The 19,873-nt window shown below is 41.3% G+C and overlaps 1 protein-coding gene across 1 annotated transcript in view; it reads right to left on the bottom strand.

The window, feature by feature from the left end:
• Nucleotides 1-19,873, bottom strand: part of LOC142210852 (G-protein coupled receptor family C group 5 member C-like) — a 54,383-nt gene that overhangs the window by 10,991 nt on the left and 23,519 nt on the right. Inside the window, exon 2 of the mRNA XM_075280314.1 lies at nt 2,129-3,191. Coding sequence (XP_075136415.1) covers nt 2,129-3,179 — 1,051 coding nt within the window. The 5' untranslated portion in view covers nt 3,180-3,191. The remainder of the gene's footprint in view (nt 1-2,128; nt 3,192-19,873) is intronic.

Here is a 19,873-nt window from a genome sequence, read left to right as displayed (position 1 = left end):
AGTCCCCAGACCTGAATATCATTGAACATCTGTGGGATGATTTGAAGCGGGCTGTCCATGCTCGGCGACCATCTAACTTAACTGAACTTGAATTGTTTGTCCAAAATACCTTTATCCAGGATCCAGGAACTGATTAAAAGCTACAGGAAGCGACTAGAGGCTGTTATCTTTGCAAAAGGAGGATCTACTAAATATTAATGTCACTTTTCTGTTGAGGTGCCCATACTTTTGCACCGGTCAAATTTTGGTTTAATGCATATTGCACATTTTCTGTTAGTACAATAAACCTCATTTCAATCCTGAAATATTACTGTGTCCATCAGTTATTAGATATATCAAACTGAAATGGCTGTTGCAAATACCAAAATATTTAGAACTAAAAATGATTAAGATTAATAGGGGTGCCCAAACTTTTTCATAGGACTGTAGATAGGATCCTTGAGATGGGACAACCCCTTTAAAAAACAGCTATAGCTATAGATAACCACCACTGTGTCTATGTGCTGTGCAACCAAGATATTTCTAGTAACTTGATGATATGGAAATGTGTGAACAATCTTGGTAGGACTATTTAGTCTTTGGGTAGGCCATCAATGCTTGTTCAGTGGCTCAATGACAAGTGATCATATCTGTAGCTCTTGCAATCAGCAGAAGAGGCAAGGATCTCTAATATTATCTTCTGCCCAATTTTTCTATTTGGCAATTTTACAGGCAGCAGTTAAATTGGGGGGAGGGGCTTTTGCTTGGCTGCTTTCTAGAGCTCATCCATAATAAATTGTTGTGGATAACTAATAAATATACTATTATGTGGCCTAAGGGCATCCCCTTCATTAACCCCTTCCCGACATGCGCCGTAATAGTACGGCACATGTCGGGTCTGTAACTATGGCGACCGCCTGGGAGCCGGGCGGCCGCCATAGCCGCCGGGTGTCTACTGCTTTAAGCAGTAGACAACCGGCTCTAATGCCTCCGATCGGTCCCCGGACCGATCGGAGGCATTAACCCCTCCGGCCTCCGGCGCCGGCTCCTGGAGCATGCTCCAGGGCTGACGTCCTGTTGCCATGACAGCCAGGAGCCTTGTACAGGCTCCCAGGCTTGTCTGCAAATCCTCTCTTTTGCAGACTGGTCTATGCAGCCTGCAAAAGAAAGGATGCTTTTTTGCAATGCATTGCAATGCATTAGCATTGTAATGCATTGCATTAGTGATCAGACCCCCTGGGGTTCAACACCCCTAGGGGGTCTAATAAATGCAAAAAAAAAAAAATTAAAAAAAAATATAAAAAAAATATAAAAAGAATTAAAAGTTCAAATCACCCCCCTTTCCCTAGAACACATATAAAAGTAGTTAAAAACTGTGAAACATATACATGTTAGGTATCCCCGCGTCCGAAATCGTCTGCTCTACAAATCTATAAAAAATATTTTTCCTGTTCGGTAAACGTCGTAGCGGGAAAAATAGTCGAAAGTGCCAAACCGGCGTTTTTTCACTGTTATGATTCTGATAAAAATTTGAATAAAAAGTGATCAAAGCAATAACATTTCCCGAAAATGGTAGAACTAAAAAGTACACCCGGCCCCGCAAAAAAAGACGCCCTATGCATCCCCGTACACTTACGTATAAAAAAGTTACGGCCATCGGAATATGGCGACTTTTAGAAAAAAATTTTTTAACACAGTTTTGGAATTTTTTTTAGGGGTCAAAATGTAAATAAAACCATATAAATTTGGTATCCCTGGAACCATACCGAAACACAGAATATAGGGGACATGTCATTTTGGCTGCACAGTGAACGCCGTAAAACCAAAGCCCGTAAAAAAGTCGCAGAAATGCATTTTTTCTTCAAATCCACCCCATTCTGAATTTTTTTCCTGCTTCCCAGTACATTATATAAAATAATTAATGGTAGCATCATGAAGAAAAATTTGTCCCGCAAAAATTAAGACCTCATGTGGCTCTGGGAGCGGAGAAATAAAAAAGTTATGGGGTTTAGAAGGAGGGGAGTCAAAAACGAAAATCAAAAAATACCATCGGCGGGAAGGGGTTAAATTGCATGGGCAATAGCATGTATAAGATTCGTGAGCAGAGAAATTATATTCTGGTACTCAAAGACACATTAAATAAACTCACCGTGTTCCTGCCTTGAGTTGACAGGTTCTGGGGCATCTAGATTATCCATAGAAAATCCTCTGTTTTCCATTACTATGGACTGTGGGGTGTTAGAATTTCTCTTTAGCATGTTCAGGGTATCATCTTCATATGTGTATCCAGATCTTGTCATTTCCCTTAATTGTGGGATAATATAAAACAAGACAAAAACCCAGGCATTTGATGATAAAGCAATGGCCAGTACAGGGTCATCCCAGGAAGGATGCCCTAGCCTCTCATTACCATAGAGGTACATTACAATCCATGCAACCCAGATGAGAAGTGACAAAAATGCGGTTAAAACAATGTGTTTTCCTTGACGTTTCCATTGTAAGTAGTGTCCACAGATCACTGGGCAAGGGATGACTAGTGAAGCCACGATAAGGAACATTACATAGACTAAAGCTGTCACAAAATCTTGATTGGTTATGTTACAAGGGTGCTTGAAAGGCTCAATCTCCTGGATTGTTTGACGCACATTAGTAATGAGGAGCCATTCTATATTAATCACAGCTTCTACCAAGAAAAGTCCAATGGCTAAGAAAAAAACTAAGCAGCCACCTGGACCTCTGTTCTGGAGAGCCAAGTAGTTGAGCCTGACTGAATGTGCTACCAGACATGCAAAGCACTTGGCAAATAAAACGCCAAACAAAAACCTTCGAAATATACAAACTGTGGGAGTGGGTTCAATAATAAATGCAAAAACTAAAGCAAATAAGCCTAGGACCCCAAATATGAACAGAAAGTTAAGGGCAAGGGCACCCTTGCGTGCATCCCGAGCAACTGATGGGGAAAGCGCCATAAAAATTAATCCCAAGACTATTGTGCAAAGAATGCCTAAGGAGGTCACTGCTTCAAGGACAATACCCCAGACAGCTGTAAGATCACAAAGAGCAAAGTAAATAAATCCGACATCTTGACCACAGCCAGGCGGCTGCGCTGTAGTGTTTGATGTCAGAGTTAAGTTCTGAGCAAATCCTTCCTTCAAAAAGGATGCCATGGACAAAATAAGCAGGTAATGTGTGTACGTCATCTCCACAGGTTCCTAGAGGAAAAACAAAAGATAAATAGTTATTCTATCACCTCAGGTTAAAAAAAAGTATATAAAAGTATTATATGTGAAAAGGAATTCAATTAGATATTGTGGACCTGGAGACTATCTTCATTTATGGGTTTGTCAAAGTTGTATTCTGTGCTGTATATCTACCGTACCCCAGAGTTCACCGGTCAGTGACCACTAAGGTCAATAATAATTGGTGCATTTTCTTATTACAAATTCCTTCATTACAGAAGACATCAAAACATGTCCGTAGCTGAGAAATGGATTTGGTTATAACCTCGCATTATGCAATAAAAGACTTCTGGGAAGTCGGGCATGTTGTTCAGGGTGCTTGCTATAGAGGGCAGCATAACAGAGGCACTGTCTCCCTGTTTACATCTTGGGAGACAGATTTGCATATTCTTCCCATGTTCCTTTGCAGTGGAGCAACTATGGCTATAAGTCTCCACACACCTGAGAAGGTGGTCTCTCCCTAAGGATAGACGTTATCCCCATAATTTGGTCTCTCAGCCTCTCACTTAAACCAAATCAGTTCTCTCTAGGCTGCGCTGATGAAGTCCAAAGAGACAGAAAGGTGCCGTGCGAAACTGAGAAATTGATTTGGTTATAACCTCACATCATGCAGTAAAGATTTCTGGGAAGTCGGGCATGTTGTTCAGGGTGCTTGCTATAGAGGGCAGCATAACAGAGGCACTGTCTCCCTGTTTACATCTTGGGAGACAGATTTGCATATTCTTTCAATAATAGGTTAGTCAGGGACATGCAGGAGTCTCCTCAGTCCCCTTCACTTGGTAGAAATTTCTCTGTCCACAGCAGTAAACTAGCTCTTTTTAGCCAGTAGGTTTTTTGTGTAGTGATAATAATAATACGTCTCATTTTTATGAAAATTACCTCTTTTTTAAACCAAGGTTTCATGCTAAACTTTTAGTTTAAGAATGTTTGCTATTTTAGAAAATTTTTCCAAGTTTCTATATTATTGTTTTAAAAGTACTGATCCTGCAATTTTAACTGAAATTTCAACTATGTCTAATAATTGACTAACACTTGCCAGTTATGTAAAGGTTTTCTTTGCAACAGTCACCTCATTGATATCACAGACGTTATTACAATAGAAGATAAGACCTGTATAGATAACACCACATAACGCTATTGAGGCAAATTATACAACATCGGTTTTGATGTCCCCTGTACAGGCAGAGGTACCCTTAATTTATGATGAAACAAAGCAGCCCATGTGCAGTGGATCAGTGGAAAACTGCTAAAATCCTTCAAGGGGTTGTCCAGTCACGGACTAATATTGAAGAATCCTTCCAGGAAGGCTCTGATACTGACCCCTTTCTCAAATTGACAAAAGAATAAAACAGGTATATCTGTTTTGTTTATTTGAGAAAGGAGTCTGCGAACCCTGAAACGCATCACTTACTACTAATAAAAATCTGGATTTATTTATACCCAAAAAAGGAATGTCTGCCTATTAATACAATGGAGTATTTGAGTAACAAAAATATAAAGAAGTTTGCGCCAGGATTCTTCCATTACTGCATCTATTTCCACATCATCCGGTGCGAAGGGAATTGCACCTGGTGGAAATGAAGAAAGGCAGACTCCTCATGGACATGGGAATCTATATGATTCATTTTGCCTGATTTGATCTTACAGCAGGTGAGTACCCATGCACAAGGATTTTGTGGGTCACACAACACAAGTATTTATCTTAAATGTTCTTACCGTATGGACGCTCTTTTTCTCTCCTATACGCCCACACCGCAGAACTGTATTGAAAGAGAAATGTTATTGGTTGTGTAAGTTATAAAATTTTCCGGTATATTTTCTATATCAATTTGTCACAGTTTTCTAGATCACTGCTTGTTGTCATTCATTCATCTATATCAGAGGTTCTCAAACTTATTTTGTCTACCGCCCACTTCGAGAATTAATTATTTTCTAGCGCACCCCCCCCCCCCAATTTTTTTTTACTTTACTACATCTTAAGAATCACAATCGCAGTCATTATGTTAATAATTAAATTATGTGTGTCATGTGAAAATAAGACTTTCTGATGAGGGTAATGTAAAACACCATTTTGTAATATTAGGAAAACTTTTATTCATGTTATTAAAACAAACATTTCAATTTTAATTTTAAAACTAATCTAATGTGAAGGATGAATTTGATGATTTTTAACAAATTTGTTAATATCAGGCTCGAATTTACTCAAAAACAGCCGTAAATCACCGCGTTCGGTAATCTGCAACCGATTTCTCTTTTTAGTTAGCAACGTTGCCACAGCACTAAATCCACGTTCACACAAATACGATGGAGCTTACCGCCATCTATGGTACAGTTTGACAACTTTTGGACAGGAAATAGTTACTGTCTAGTCCCCTAGATGGCGTTACACGAGGAAACGCGCGTTAAGCGTAAAGGAGCGGTAAAGTTTGTGTTAAAAGCAAAAAAAACAATTTTAAAGGGGTAGCCTCATGAAGCTTGATCTGCCTTCTAAGCTGCCTAAAAATCTTCTTTCTTCCTGTTTGCTCGCGTCAATTAGCCCCACCCCCAAATTAGTGTGTAGCTCCGCCCACCACATAGCGTGATCCTATGGGATGACTGAAGGGCCTGTGATGTCATCAAAAGGTCCTGTAGACTTGGATTTACCTTGTACGGAGTTTCCTAAAGGACCTGGCTCCTCTGCCCACTAGCAGCCTGCTCTATATAATAAAGCTTTATCCTAGTGAACAGAGAGACCAGGTCCTTTAGCCCAGTAGGATTTAGACTGCTTTATATAAGAAAGCAGCACTTATTCCACACACCCCCCTCTATCTCACAACAGGGAGCTAGGTGATGTGTATGTGTGGTGCAGACACAGGCTTGCTCCGTACACTCAGCCCCCCCACACACAGCAGGGAGCTACGTCATGTGGCTCCCTCAGCAATGAGCAGGGGGCCAGGTGCTAGTGTCCATAATGAAGTGAATAAAGTAAGATAGTGGACAAACAAAGCAGTTTTGCTGAAGCAGTGTATTTAGGAAAAGTCTTACATCCACATTAACAAGCAATATAGCTAGAATCATTGTTATGATACCACCCCTTTAAATTAGCCATCGCCCCCCCTAAACCGCTTCAACGCCCCCCAATCTTCTCTGTGCCCTTTACTGCCCCCCTATAGGCCTCCAGCGCCCACCAGGGGGCGTTATTGCCCACTTTGAGAAAGACTGATCTATATAAATAAAACTCAAAATCTGTAGTAGTCTGCTCTATACAAATCCACAGTTCTCGCCCGATTTGGGTGAAATTTGGCACGCCCCCTCTCCACGCACAGAAGCAGAATACTGCGCAAGTTACATCTCGCTAGCGCCCCCCCTCCCCCGCTATGAGATTGGGGCCTCCAAAGTTAGGCCCTATACATATAATACTCACTGTTATTGCCAAGATATTCCAGATACCCAACTTATTTCATCACTGATTGAAAAGACCATATGCTTATCTTCCCAAAAGAGTATCCAATTGAATATAAAATATAACCTTTATTGATTCATTAAAAAAGTTAAATATAAAAAATTGCCCAAGGCATGTGTGGTGCTCAGAGACAGTTGCCTATATGGCAAATATATCTATAGGGATGCACATAGGACTCTGTCCCTTACAAGTCCTATCTCCCTCAACCAAGATTTTTGGAGTGTTGCTGTTGCTCGGCTGATAGAGATGCTAGTAGAGGCTAGGAAAGACAAGGCAGCTCCTACTACTGGGTCCCTTGAGGATACTGACCTATCGTCACACCAACAAAGGAACACCAGAAATGGAGTCTGCCACCAGCTCTACGGTATCAGCCTATGTTCGAGCCTCAGCAACCACCTCCCTTACTACAAATGCCCTTGAATCTTCAGGGGCTAAAAAAATACAACGTCGCGGCACTTAGCCGCTTAATGATGGGAGAAAAACGGTAATATGTTCTGACCGCCGGCAGGTCTGCATATGATGTCAGCGGTGACGCGCCCGGCCAAACGTCACCCTTTTACGCATCACAAAGTCTCCACCTCCAACTTCATGGACCAATCCCCTAATCTCACTGAGACGCACCTCCCACGGGTTAAGACCGCCCTCTCCAGCTGACTGCCCGGTCTCACTTCTCCCACAGCTCACCCATATGCTGTTAACCCTTCATAGGACACTGCTTCATCACAGGAAAATGCTATTTACTGCCCATAGACTGGACATACTGCGGTCTGCGCCCCCCGGGCTTTTGTAGTAAGGGAGGTGGTTGCTGAGGCTCGAACATAGGCTGATACCGTAGGGCTGGTGGCAGACTCCATTTCTGGTGTTCCTTTGTTGGTGTGACGATAGGTCAGTATCCTCAAGGGACCCAGTAGTAGGAGCTGCCTTGTCTTTCCTAGCCTCTACTAGCATCTCTATCAGCCGAGCAACAGCAACACTCCTAAAATCTTGGTTGAGGGAGATAGGACTTGTAAGGGACAGAGTCCTATGTGCATCCCTATAGATATATTTGCCATATAGGTAACTGTCTCTGAGCACACTGACCGCAAATCAGCGGTGTTTATCACCACACATGCCTTGGGCAATTTTTTATATTTAACTTTTTTAATGAATCAATAAAGGTTATATTTTATATTCAATTGGATACTCTTTTGGGAAGATAAGCATATGGTCTTTTCAATCAGTGATGAGATCCTATACATATAATGGGGAAAAGTGAAAGCGAAAGTGCTGAGGAAAAACAACAGTTGTGACTGACAGGTACGGATTATAGCGACGGCGCCAAAGAGTCACTGCTAAAGGGGCCGCACCACCACACACAACACACAAACATTTCACAAACACCATATAAACATCACACAGACAGCACACATACACCAACCTACAAGTAACACACCACACAAACACCAGACCTCTCTAGACACACACAACACTTAACACCACCCCATAAATACCACATGCACACCATACATACACACGCAAGGACCACACACGCATGCAAACGCACTCACATGAATGCACACTACGCATACGGACGAACAGAGCACATGCATACTCACACACAACTACCACACAGATCGACACTTGCACTGCGCACAAACAAACACATGGATCACATGCGCACATACACGCATACATATACACGGACCACATGTGTTTTTCACATGGACAGTTGTACGTTGCTTGCTTTAGAGTGGGTGACCCCAAAAATCTTTTCATATACAGGTATGCACCTGAAGGTAAAACAAGAAACATTGTTTACCAAAAAGCACCACAATAAATAGTTGTATAACTGGAAACCAATGTTACTCTTTTGCTTGTGAACTACTTATAGATTACACTGGAGGGAGGGGGAAGGGTTGCACTATGTTGTTAATTGGGTGTAAAGGTTTTATATTTGTTTGTTTAAGGTGCATAAATTTTAATTCTTATTAAAAAAAAAATAGATGTAATAGTTCATATTACATAATATGTATTGAATATATAAATTAAATAAAAATGTTGAAATAAAAAAAAAAAAGTTGTTCACATCAATGTCACGACAAATAAGTAAAATGACAAAATAATAAAAATTTAAAGTGGAAAAAAAGATTTACTGTAGCTCTGAAAATGTCAATTTTAGTGTGACACCGAAAAATTTACATTAGCATAACTAACAATCTAACATATTTTCTGCGAGCGAAGCCGCCGGGGATTCTACTAGTCTCCCTATATTATAAAAATGAATTTCTGTCTGTCTGTCTGTCTGTCTGTCTGTCTGTCTGTGCTCTAATGCGAACCAAACGACTGGACCGATCTTCACCAAATTTGGCACAGAGATACTTCAGGTATCCGGGAAAGTTTAAGATGAGACTCCAACTCACTCGGACGTACCGTTGCTGAGATACAGCATTCCAAACACAATGCCCCCCCCCCCTTAGACAATACAAACCTGCAAGTCTTTCACTCATATTCCAACTGCAATACACACGGTCACTCTACATACACAACCCAACACTGATATCCAAACTGAGATACACGCATCAGAGGATTAGATACACAGATCATCACACAGTATCACATGCCAGAGGATTAGATACACGCGTCTGCACACAGTCCCACAAACCAGAGGATTAAATACGCGCTTCTGCACACAGTTCCACATGCCGAAGGATTAGATACACGCGTCTGCACAAAGTACCACACGCCAAAGGATTGGATACATGCATCTGCACACAGTTCCACACACCAGAGCATAAGATATGCACATCTGCACACAGTACCACATGCCGTAGGATTAGATACGTGCATCTACACACAGTTCCACATGCCGTAGGATTAGATACGCGTGTCTGCACACAGTACCACAAGCCAGAGAATTACATACACGTCTCAGCTCACAGTACCACACAGGGAGGATTAGATACACGCGTCTACACACAGTTCCACATGCCGTAGGATTAGATACGCACCTCTTCACACAATACCACACAGGGGAGGATTAGATACGTGTGTCTGCACACAGTACCACACTTTGGAGGATTAGATACATGCCTCTGCACACAGTACCACAAGCCAGAGAATTACATACACGTCTCAGCACACAGTACCACACGGGGGAGGATTAAATACGCGCATCTGCACACAGTACCACATGCCAAGAGGATTAGATATGTGCATCTGCACACAGTACCACACAGGGGAGGATTAGATACGCGCATCTGCACACAGTACCACCTGCCAGAGGATTAGATACGCGCCTCTGCACACAGTACCACATGCCGTAGGATTAGATATATGCCTCTTCACACAATACCACACAGGGGAGGATTAGATACATGTGTTTGCATACAGTACCACACTTTGGAGGATTAGATACATGCCTCTGCACACAGTACCACAAGCCAGAGAATTATATACGCGTCTCAGCACACAGTACCACACAGAGAGGATTAGATACACGCGTCTGCACACAGTACCACATGCTGTAGGATTAGATACGAGCATCTACACACAGTTCCACATGCCGTAGGATTAGATACGCACCTCTTCACACAGTACCAAACAGGGGAGGATTAGATACGTGTGTCTGCATACAGTACCACACTTTGGAGGATTAGATACATGCCTCTGCACAAAGTACCACAAGCCACAGAATTAGATACGCGCATCAGCACACAGTACCACACAGGGAAGAATTAGATACACGCATCTGCACACAGTACCACACGCCAAAGGATTAGATATGCGCGTCTACACACAGTTTCACACGCCGTAGGATTAGATATGCGACTCTTCACACAATACCACACAGGGAAGGATTAGATACGTGTGTCTGCATACAGTACCACACTTTGGAGGTTTAGATACAAGCCTCTGCACACAGTACCACACGCCAGAGAATTAGATACGCGTCTCAATACACAGTGCCACATGCTGTAGGATTAGATACGCGCGTCTACACACAGTTCCACTCACCGTAGGATTAGATACACGCCTCCTCACACAATACCACACAGGGGAGGATTAGGTACGATCATCTGCACACAGTTCCACACACCAGAGGATTAGATAAGCACGTCTGCACACAGTACCACATGCCGTAGGATTAGATACGCGCGTCTGCTTACAGTTTCACATGTCAGACGATTAGATACGCACATCTTCACACAGTTGTACACGCCATAGGATTAGATACACGCGTCTGCATACAGTACCACATGCTGTAGGATTAGATACGTGCATCTACACACAGTTCCACATGCCATAGGATTAGATACACGCCTCTTCACACAATACCACACAGGGGAGGATTAGATACGTGCCTCTGCACACAGTACCACATGCCAGATAATTAGATACGCGTCTCAGCACACAGTACCACACGGGGGAGGATTAGATACGTGCATCTGCACACAGTACCTCACGCCAGAGGATTAGATACACCTGTCTGCACACAGTACCACACGCCAGAGGATTAGATACGCACGTCTGCACATAGTACCGCATGCCGTAAGATTAGATATGCACGTCTGCACACAGCTTCATTTACTGGAGGATTAGATACGTGCCTCTTCACATAATGCCACACGGGGGAGGATTAGATACACACATCTGCACACAGTACCACACGCCGGAGGATTAGATATGTGCATCTGCACACAGTACCACACCAACAAGGATTAGATACTTGCGTCTAAACACAGTACTACACGGGGAAGGATTAGATACAGCTTTACTCCAGGTATCCATAACAAATGATCACAGGTTTTTCACTGATATCCAAAATGAGATACACATAATCACATGACGCTTATGGACATACACCCAAACCACATACAAAATACACCAGTGCAAAATTGGACATTTCTTATGGGGCCACTACACAAACATAAAATGTAATATACCCGTGCGAAGCCGGGTCCTCCCTCTAGTCTTGGATAAAAATCAGTCAATGGTCATGTGATCAAAACATAGGTGAACAGCTCGTTATAGGCACAGCACAGTAATTAGATATCTGTCTGGTAACACCTGTGTGCCATCACATGACCATGGACTGATTTTTATCCACTGAAAGTAAGCAGAATGAATGACAGCAAGAAGAAATCCAGAAAACTGTGAGAAATTGATACCAAAAGCATTTTGGAAAATTGTATATCTTTTTGTTATACAAACAATTGCATATGTCACTTAAAGATGACTTTTTGCCACCTTCAGCAAGTCCAGCTCTTTACACTAACCCCTTCCCAACATCCGCTGTACTATTACAGCGCATGTCATGTATAAGGCTGCCTTCACACGGAGTAACGCCGGGCTTATAAAAATCCTCATTCACAGCCGTACACGCGAGCGCTGCGGAAGACTCCCGAACACTTCCCATTCACTTCAATGGGAGCGCACGTAACGCCGGCTTTACGAGCGCTCCCATTGAAGTGAATGGGAAGTGTTCAGGAGCCTTCCGCAGCGCTCGCGTGTACGGCTGTGAATGAGGTTTTTACAAGCCCGGCGTTTCTCCGTGTGAAGGCAGCCTTATGGTGGATGCTATGTACAGTATGTCGCATCTTTCCTGTATTAAGGCTAAGGCCCCACTGGGCGGAAATGCAGCAAAAAAAAATGCAGAGAAAACGCAGAACATGCGTGTACATGCGTTTTTCAGTTTTGTGCTGTGGAATTTCATATGAGTTTTCTGTTGAGATTTTCATTGCGTTTTTGCCTTCATCTTGCCTTAGCCTCAAACAAGCAAAACAGTGAGTTTTGGTCTGCGGATTTTGATACTTTTCTGCAGCGTTTCTGCAGGATTTTTCGCAACATATTTATCATGCTGCGGTTTTCACACTCTCCAAAGAAATCTATGGAGGGAAAAACTCAGTGTTTCTGCAACTATAATTGATGTGCTGCATATTTCAAAAACACAAATGTTTTTCCGCAGCATTTTTTTTCCCCACAGTGCAGGGCTAAGATTAGACAAAATTGCATTCACTATGCTGGTACTGTAAAATGCAGCATTTTTTTCTGCTGCATTTCTGCAATGCCTAAAAATGCTGCGTTTCCACACAGTGGGGCCTTAGCCTTACACAGCAAAAATGTGCCGCTAATGCCCACGATTTTCCCAGCGGAACATGTGCACTGCCACTTTGAAGAGGATCACCAGAATGAGATCTGGGGCCGGCAATCCATTGCTATGGCAGTCTGGGGAATATTGAAGGTTCCCAGGCTTGTCTCAGCATTACTTCTATTACGGGCTGCTCCATGCAGCCTGAAACAGAAGTGCTGATATTTTGTAATACAGATGAGGGTGTGATTCTGAGCTCTGTCACTAGCTGACTTTGATTGGAGCTCTGAGTCATGGCTCCTGCCTGAAACTGCCCTTCTGACATTAAAGAGGTTAAATAGCATATCAGGCACCAAAACTAACTGCACTTGTTGCTCAGAAACGGAGGAGCCTAGAGAAAGAATTCCAACTGCACTGGAATCAGTGAAGTGGCACATATTCAAAGATACTAAGAACTTGAATTGGTGGAGGTGGTGAAAGGTCCTCTTTAGAGATGAGCGAACACTGCTCGGATGAGCCGTTCCGAACAGCACGCTCCCATAGAGATGAATGGAAGCACCTGACACGTACACTTTGCCGGCGGCCGGTCGCCGTGCCAGGTGCTTCCATTCATTTCTATGGGAGCGTGCTGTTCGGAACGGCTCATCCGAACAGTGTTCTCTCATCTCTAGTCCTCTTTATTTCCTTGGCACTCTGTACAGTACTATTATGTTGTGATGAGCACATAGTTAAAGCTCAGCACCGTAATAGTATAACTCTGAGCCTGTGGCATGGCTTCCTGATCTAGCCGCTGGGTTAGAAAATACTCTGACTTTGTTCGCTTAACCCCTCAGATAGGAATCAAAGACCCTATGTGTATTTCATTGGGACTCAGCAGTTCTTAAGTTCATGTCTCCTTGTGGGACAGGAAGAAAAGTAAAGAAAAAAATTTAAATAAAGTATAAAATAAATAACTAAAATGTTCTAAAGCTATTACTTGGCTGGTTGCCACTGGGGGACATTATTACTTATCAGAGGGACATTATTTATCTTCTGGAGGCTACTGGAGGACATTACTACTTGCCTTGGAGCCACTAGGTAATATTACTACTTGCCTGGTGGCCACTGGGGAGCATTATTAGGTGTCTGGGGGCCACTAAGGAAGCATAATGATGGTAAATGGTGAATTTTTGTATGTGCTGAGTGGAAAGTATAGGGATGGTGCAGTTGTGATGCAGTTACAATTGCATCAAAACTGCAGAAAGTGCAGGCGGTGGTTCCAGCTGTACTTTCAAAAACTGCACTAAAAAAAACAAACAAATTAAAACTGTAGGATTTTTTTGTCTGTTGCTAAAAATTATTTGATTGGGGAGCCCTGAGGACAAACTGCTCTAGAGAGACTACTATTCAGGAGCACACCTTCCATGAGGCGATGCGCTCATGGAATAAACTTGGGGACAGAATTTTTTTATTCATTGGCAGTTAGTTTCTGTGTTATTGCAATAAGCAGCTAATGATAATTTTTGCTCAACTGTCCACGCTTCTGATAACCAAAGTATATACAATTCCTCAATATATATTCTATCCAGAGTCCACACTTGCAATAAAAAGTGCACAAAAGCATGAAGGCCTTGTACCCAAAGGCCTAAGAAGTAGTCATATATTCAGATTTAAACCTGATCAGCACCAGTCCACAAAATTGTCCATTAATAAAAAATATAACTTTTAATCTTCATATAAAAAAAATCCATCCATGGGTTAGCAGTTCAAAAACATTCTTACGCATTTCAAGACATATGTCTCTTAATCATGGCATGCCACGTATGTCTGTTTGTATGCCATGACTTATGTCTCGAAACGGGTAGGCATGTTTTTTGACTTCTAACCCATGGATGGATTTTTTTATATGAAGATTAAAAGTTTTCGTTTTTTTTTATTAATGGACAATTTTGTGGATTAGTGCTGATCAGTTTTAGTTTGATTAGTCAAAAATAAAAATACGCTAATACCACACCAACATCACAGGTTCTAGCTCCACTTCTGATGACAAAATACAAAATAAAAATGGATAGGGAAAACTATTTTAATGTTTTTTTTTGTGGTAAAGTAGCAAAAAACTATGTAAAATGTGAAAAACTGACATATTTTCCCTCCTTTATTTGTTTATATAAAAAATATATGTAAAAAAAAAAAAAATAATGCTTATGTGTTACTGGAAAAAACCCACAAAAATTAGTTGAATAACCCGGTTATGGTTAGGTGCAAGGCCACAATAAAAGCAATAGCAGAAGATTGACTGATAACTGCGAGCAGACAGATATCTAAAACTAGCTCATTTCTGCAACCCAAGACCTACCCCCAGACGCCTTCACCAGAGCTCACCGCAAAGAGAGTTGGACTTGCGCTGATTCTGAGAATCTGAATTACAGTCCAGAAGAAAAGTCATACTAGCAGGGTAAAAACCAGGAGAGGCTGTAATAAGCAGAAATGGTAGACGAAAGCAATATTTGGGAAATGGGTCACAAATCCAACTGGGAATGTCAACGCAGAATTAGGAGGCAAATAGGAAATCAAGGAGCAAGCCAGAGGTCAGTAAACAAATGGTATTCACAGACAAGATGTAGAGCCAAACTAGGAAGCACACTAATTAGTCGACCCTTGTTTCAGGAGGGTACCTCAAATAATGCTCCATAATATAACATGCTCCACAAAGGCCTCCACACAGTAAAATATACTGTCCAGAGGGTTCCCCTGTATAATAATCCACAGTAGCCCTACAGATTCCCTCAGTGCTTTTATTATATTATGCTCTGGGGTCTCCTAAGACCCCAGAATATAATAATCGAAGTCTCAGGGTAGGTAAGGGAAAATAACAAACAGTTATACTCACCTTGCCTTTTCTCTTCTGAGCCTCCTCATGCTGTTCTGCTGTCCCTGCCACTGGCTTTCTTTTCTCTGTGGCTGTCGTCGTGCATTCTGGACAATCATTACTTAGGCCTATGATTGGGCCTCAGCAGTTACGTGGGGCAGGCAACGTCCGAAACGCCAGAAGATGATGCCGAACGCCTAGGACAGATGAGCAAAAATGGGACCCTGTGGTACATGACTCTGGGTCTCTTTCTGTTATTGATATGGTTGGGCCTAACTCCGGGATCTAATCCTGGGGGCCCCTTTAAGGATGAGGGCCCTGTGCAATTGCCCACTTTGCCCCATCTCTAACGCTGACCCCCTAATGCCGGTCCTACTGTTTTTGTTCTAGATTTCTCCTGTGATGAGGAAAAGCTGCCTGGGTTCTACCATCATTAGACATTTTAGCTCTTTTAAGGTTTATTTTATTGTCATCCCAAGACCCCACTTTCTCGTTGTTGGAAGCAAATAATAGAACATGCTTGAATGTTTATTGTTAGTGGTGTTAATAAAAGTCACTCATCTTCATCCGATTATTTGTCAGTGGTGTGGAAAATAGGTATGTGTAAACTGGCCTTAATTTCTAGGCCAAGAGGTGTTTTTAAAAAAAAAATCAAGCAGTTCGTAGGAGGGTAGAGCAATACCAAAATCAGTGAGTAAGGAAGAAATTAATTTCTCCTTGTGTTTTTGTAGAAATCAATATCTGCTTGGGTTATAACTTCCTGAAAGTAAAAGCATGAAATTATTACATATCTTAAGATGAACCTGCAGGCAACATGAAGCACCTCTGTATGGACACTAAAGTTTTATTTACACATCCGCAATACCACATATATTGCATGAAAAACGAATTAAGCCTGTACAGCAAGCATCTGCAAGGGAGTGAATCTGTGCATAGCATGGATGTGAATGTGGTCAGCAATATGGAGTGGGGTCCTCTCTTACTCTGAGCAAGTGTGATGGTGTTTGGAATGGCTCTGATGTTAATGCAGAGGTGGCAGCAGTGCAGTTGCAACAGGTTTAACATTACTCAACAGCTGTACACTGTGAACTGTGCAGCTTCCGAATGGGGGTAGTAATCTAACACTGTAAAGTTCTCCAAGCCTTGATCTAGGGGGATGCCTAGTGATGATAAGGCTATAGTGTCATACTCCACTTCAACAAGTATATCTCCACAACTCAGCCACCTCCAGCAGAGGATACTGGGGCTGTACTCCTAAGCAGTCCTTGCAACGGGCTAGTTACTTTTGGATATCAGGTACCACCTCCTAACACAGGACTTCTTTTTTCCTTCTGGCATAGTGTCCAAATATTAGTTAGCAGGTTTTCCCTGTCTCAGGGCTGTCTCCAATGAGTTCTGGACTAAATTCCTTCCCTCAGGGGCTGTGTAGGGAACTGCAGGGTCTCAGCAAGACAGTGCTGAGTTCACTGTCCACTGCTAACAAAACTCCAACAACTGGACTACTAAGGCCCCAGCTGTTCTCCTGCAGACAAAAGTCACCTTAGACCCCTCCCAGTGGCCTGATAGGCCATGGTCTTGGCCATACCAAGTGTGGGAGAAAAAAACAGAAGGGAGGAAAACAAGGGAATACCATGGGAGAGCTGCAAAACACCATGTAGAATATACAGTATAGACAGGACATACAAACTCACATACACAATTAAAGCAGGACCACTCTGGGATGCTGCATTACCACAGGCAGTCAGAAGTAAATACAAGTACATAGTAGACTTATTATACTGTAAGCTGTGAGATATTATAGAATTCTCTCAGTCCAGTGCGAAGAAAAAGCAGTTTGCAGGCATGTGGTGGGTTTGAGAAAAACAGCCCCTCTTCTCTCTATTCACTGTGTCCTTCCTCCCATCATTCACTGTGAATCTGTCTTGTTTTTTTTAATGGTAACTTTGAACAGGACTTCCCTAGTAACAAGTAGTGGACATCAAATTAGCTAGAAGAGATGCACCTAGACGCAGACACTTTAGTGAGGTTTACAGGCAGAAAACAGCATTTTTTAATTAATTCATTGAAGTGAATTTCATGTTGGTCCAGAATCACATGCTCCATTAAATGAGACTAAATTGCCTGAAAAGCTATTGATCATATAAATGTAAAAAAGGGTTGTAATTGATTTTATTGTATTTTTTTTTAAACATATTTCACAGTTTTTTTTTCTTATTTTACAGCTTTTTTGTAGTAGATATTAAACAAACATATTTTACAATTTTACTTAGCAACAGTTCTGAACTGGATCTTTAACAGAAATGTTCATTAAGTTTTTTTTAGGTAAAACTGCAATAATACTACATGTACATGTGAAACATGCAGGTTTCTGAAGCAATATTAGTCTCAGTCTTCTGTATATTATTTCAGTATTATTAAGTTTGGAGACATGAGACAATCTTGCAGAAGTGACTCAGTACAGCCTTCCTGTACACTCCCACCCACCAGTCCAACACATTTGTAAGCAATATCTGGATTTAACATGTAGACAAAAACATATAGATCTGAGATGGATTTCAATGTCTCATTGTCCCAAGGCCTCTTTAACCATAGGGCAAAAAGTGTATCCGCACAAGAAAAAAATTTTGTAATGTATTTGCACGCTCTATGCTGAATACATCAAGATGTTTTGATTATTTTGTTTTCATTTTTATCATTTGCATATCATTAACATGTCTATTCTTCCTGTGATTTCTATAATACCAAGAATCTGCCTTCCAAGTGTTGCAATTTCAATGTTATTTAGACCTTTCTAAACTAGAAATCCTTAGCTGTCCTGAAAAGGACAATATATTAGGCCACATGCTGAGCACTGTATTTAGATATCTACTATAAAATCTGATTTGAGGAAACGCAGTATTACAAATAAAATGATGTTTTAGGATTCCACTAATCCTGAATGAGTAGACTACCACAATATTCCATACCTTTTAGGATAAAATATGTAATTATAAAATTCGACTTCATAACGTAAACTTAAAATAAAAACATTATAGTATTTTCAGTAATCATTTTCACTGAAATAAATGGCCAAAATAAAATATAACTTTTATTGATACTGTTTAAAATATAAATAATGCCACAGGTATAAAACACGCCGCCCAGGTAGGGCTTAGGGGGCATTCACACTTGAGCCCCTGTGCACCCTGTTTCCGTTCTAAGCCACAGAGAAACTGGACATGGAACGGCTTCCCGCCGGTCATTTTTAACCCATTCATTTGGGTTTTTTGACCGGGTACAAAGTCCTGCATGTCCAACTTTGTGCCGGCCAAAAAAAAAACGTTTCCCCGCAGAGAAGCTGTATATGAAACCAGAGGTTTGCTTTTAAAACCCATTCAAACAAATGACTGCCGGGAAGCTGTCCCTTGTCCAGTTGCTCTAGGGCTTAGGACCGAAATCCGGTGAAATAACATAGGGCGCACAGGGGCGCAAGTGTGAACACCCCTTAGTCAGCTGATACTCTGAGTTCATCATATTAAATCTAGTCTGGACAGAATAATAATAGTCCTTTAATGGATATTTTAACAATGGGATATTACTTTATGCCAAAATCTCTCCAGACTATGCTTTATCAATTATTACTGGGTTTTCTCGAGTCACTTACATCCACCAATGATTGGGTTTCATATAGTGGGATAATATATTGCTTTCTCCCATCTATATATATATTGGCAGATTATAACACCTCTCCTATATTTCTTGCTCATAGTCTGTGACCAAAATTAGCTGTGGATGCCACTGGGAAAACCACCAATGCATAAGGGAGACAAAGATATATAGCTCTCTCAATAGAACACAAATCTGTATATATACACAGTTAACTAGTGCATGAGTATCCTTACTATATATCCATACTGAATGGATAAGTTATCTACTAATAGTATGTATTTAGTATATTTTTAGTAATCACGTGACTAGGTGATCAATATACTGTATGTAGTTATTTTGAAGACTACAGAGTATATTGAATACACTGAAGCATTTTAAAGGATTCCTGCTGGGAATAACAATGGATAAATATTTAATACACTTCTGTTAAACTGATGTATTTACTAGGAAAGTACAACAAACTAATTAACTGGCAAACTGATTACACAAATTAGCAAGGATTCTTTATAAAGCCACAGAATGTGCACAAATGAGTCATAGTCACACCTTTCTCTGCCCCCTCCTGGCACTAATCTAACTTACTTAATACGTTACCATCCTGACATCAGTATTAAGCATCTGAGTGGTTGTAAAGATATTGTTAGACTTTG

Source organism: Leptodactylus fuscus, chromosome 6, assembly GCF_031893055.1.
Source record: "Leptodactylus fuscus isolate aLepFus1 chromosome 6, aLepFus1.hap2, whole genome shotgun sequence".
Lineage (NCBI taxonomy): Eukaryota > Metazoa > Chordata > Amphibia > Anura > Leptodactylidae > Leptodactylus > Leptodactylus fuscus.
This window is presented reverse-complemented; position numbering and strand designations above follow the sequence as displayed.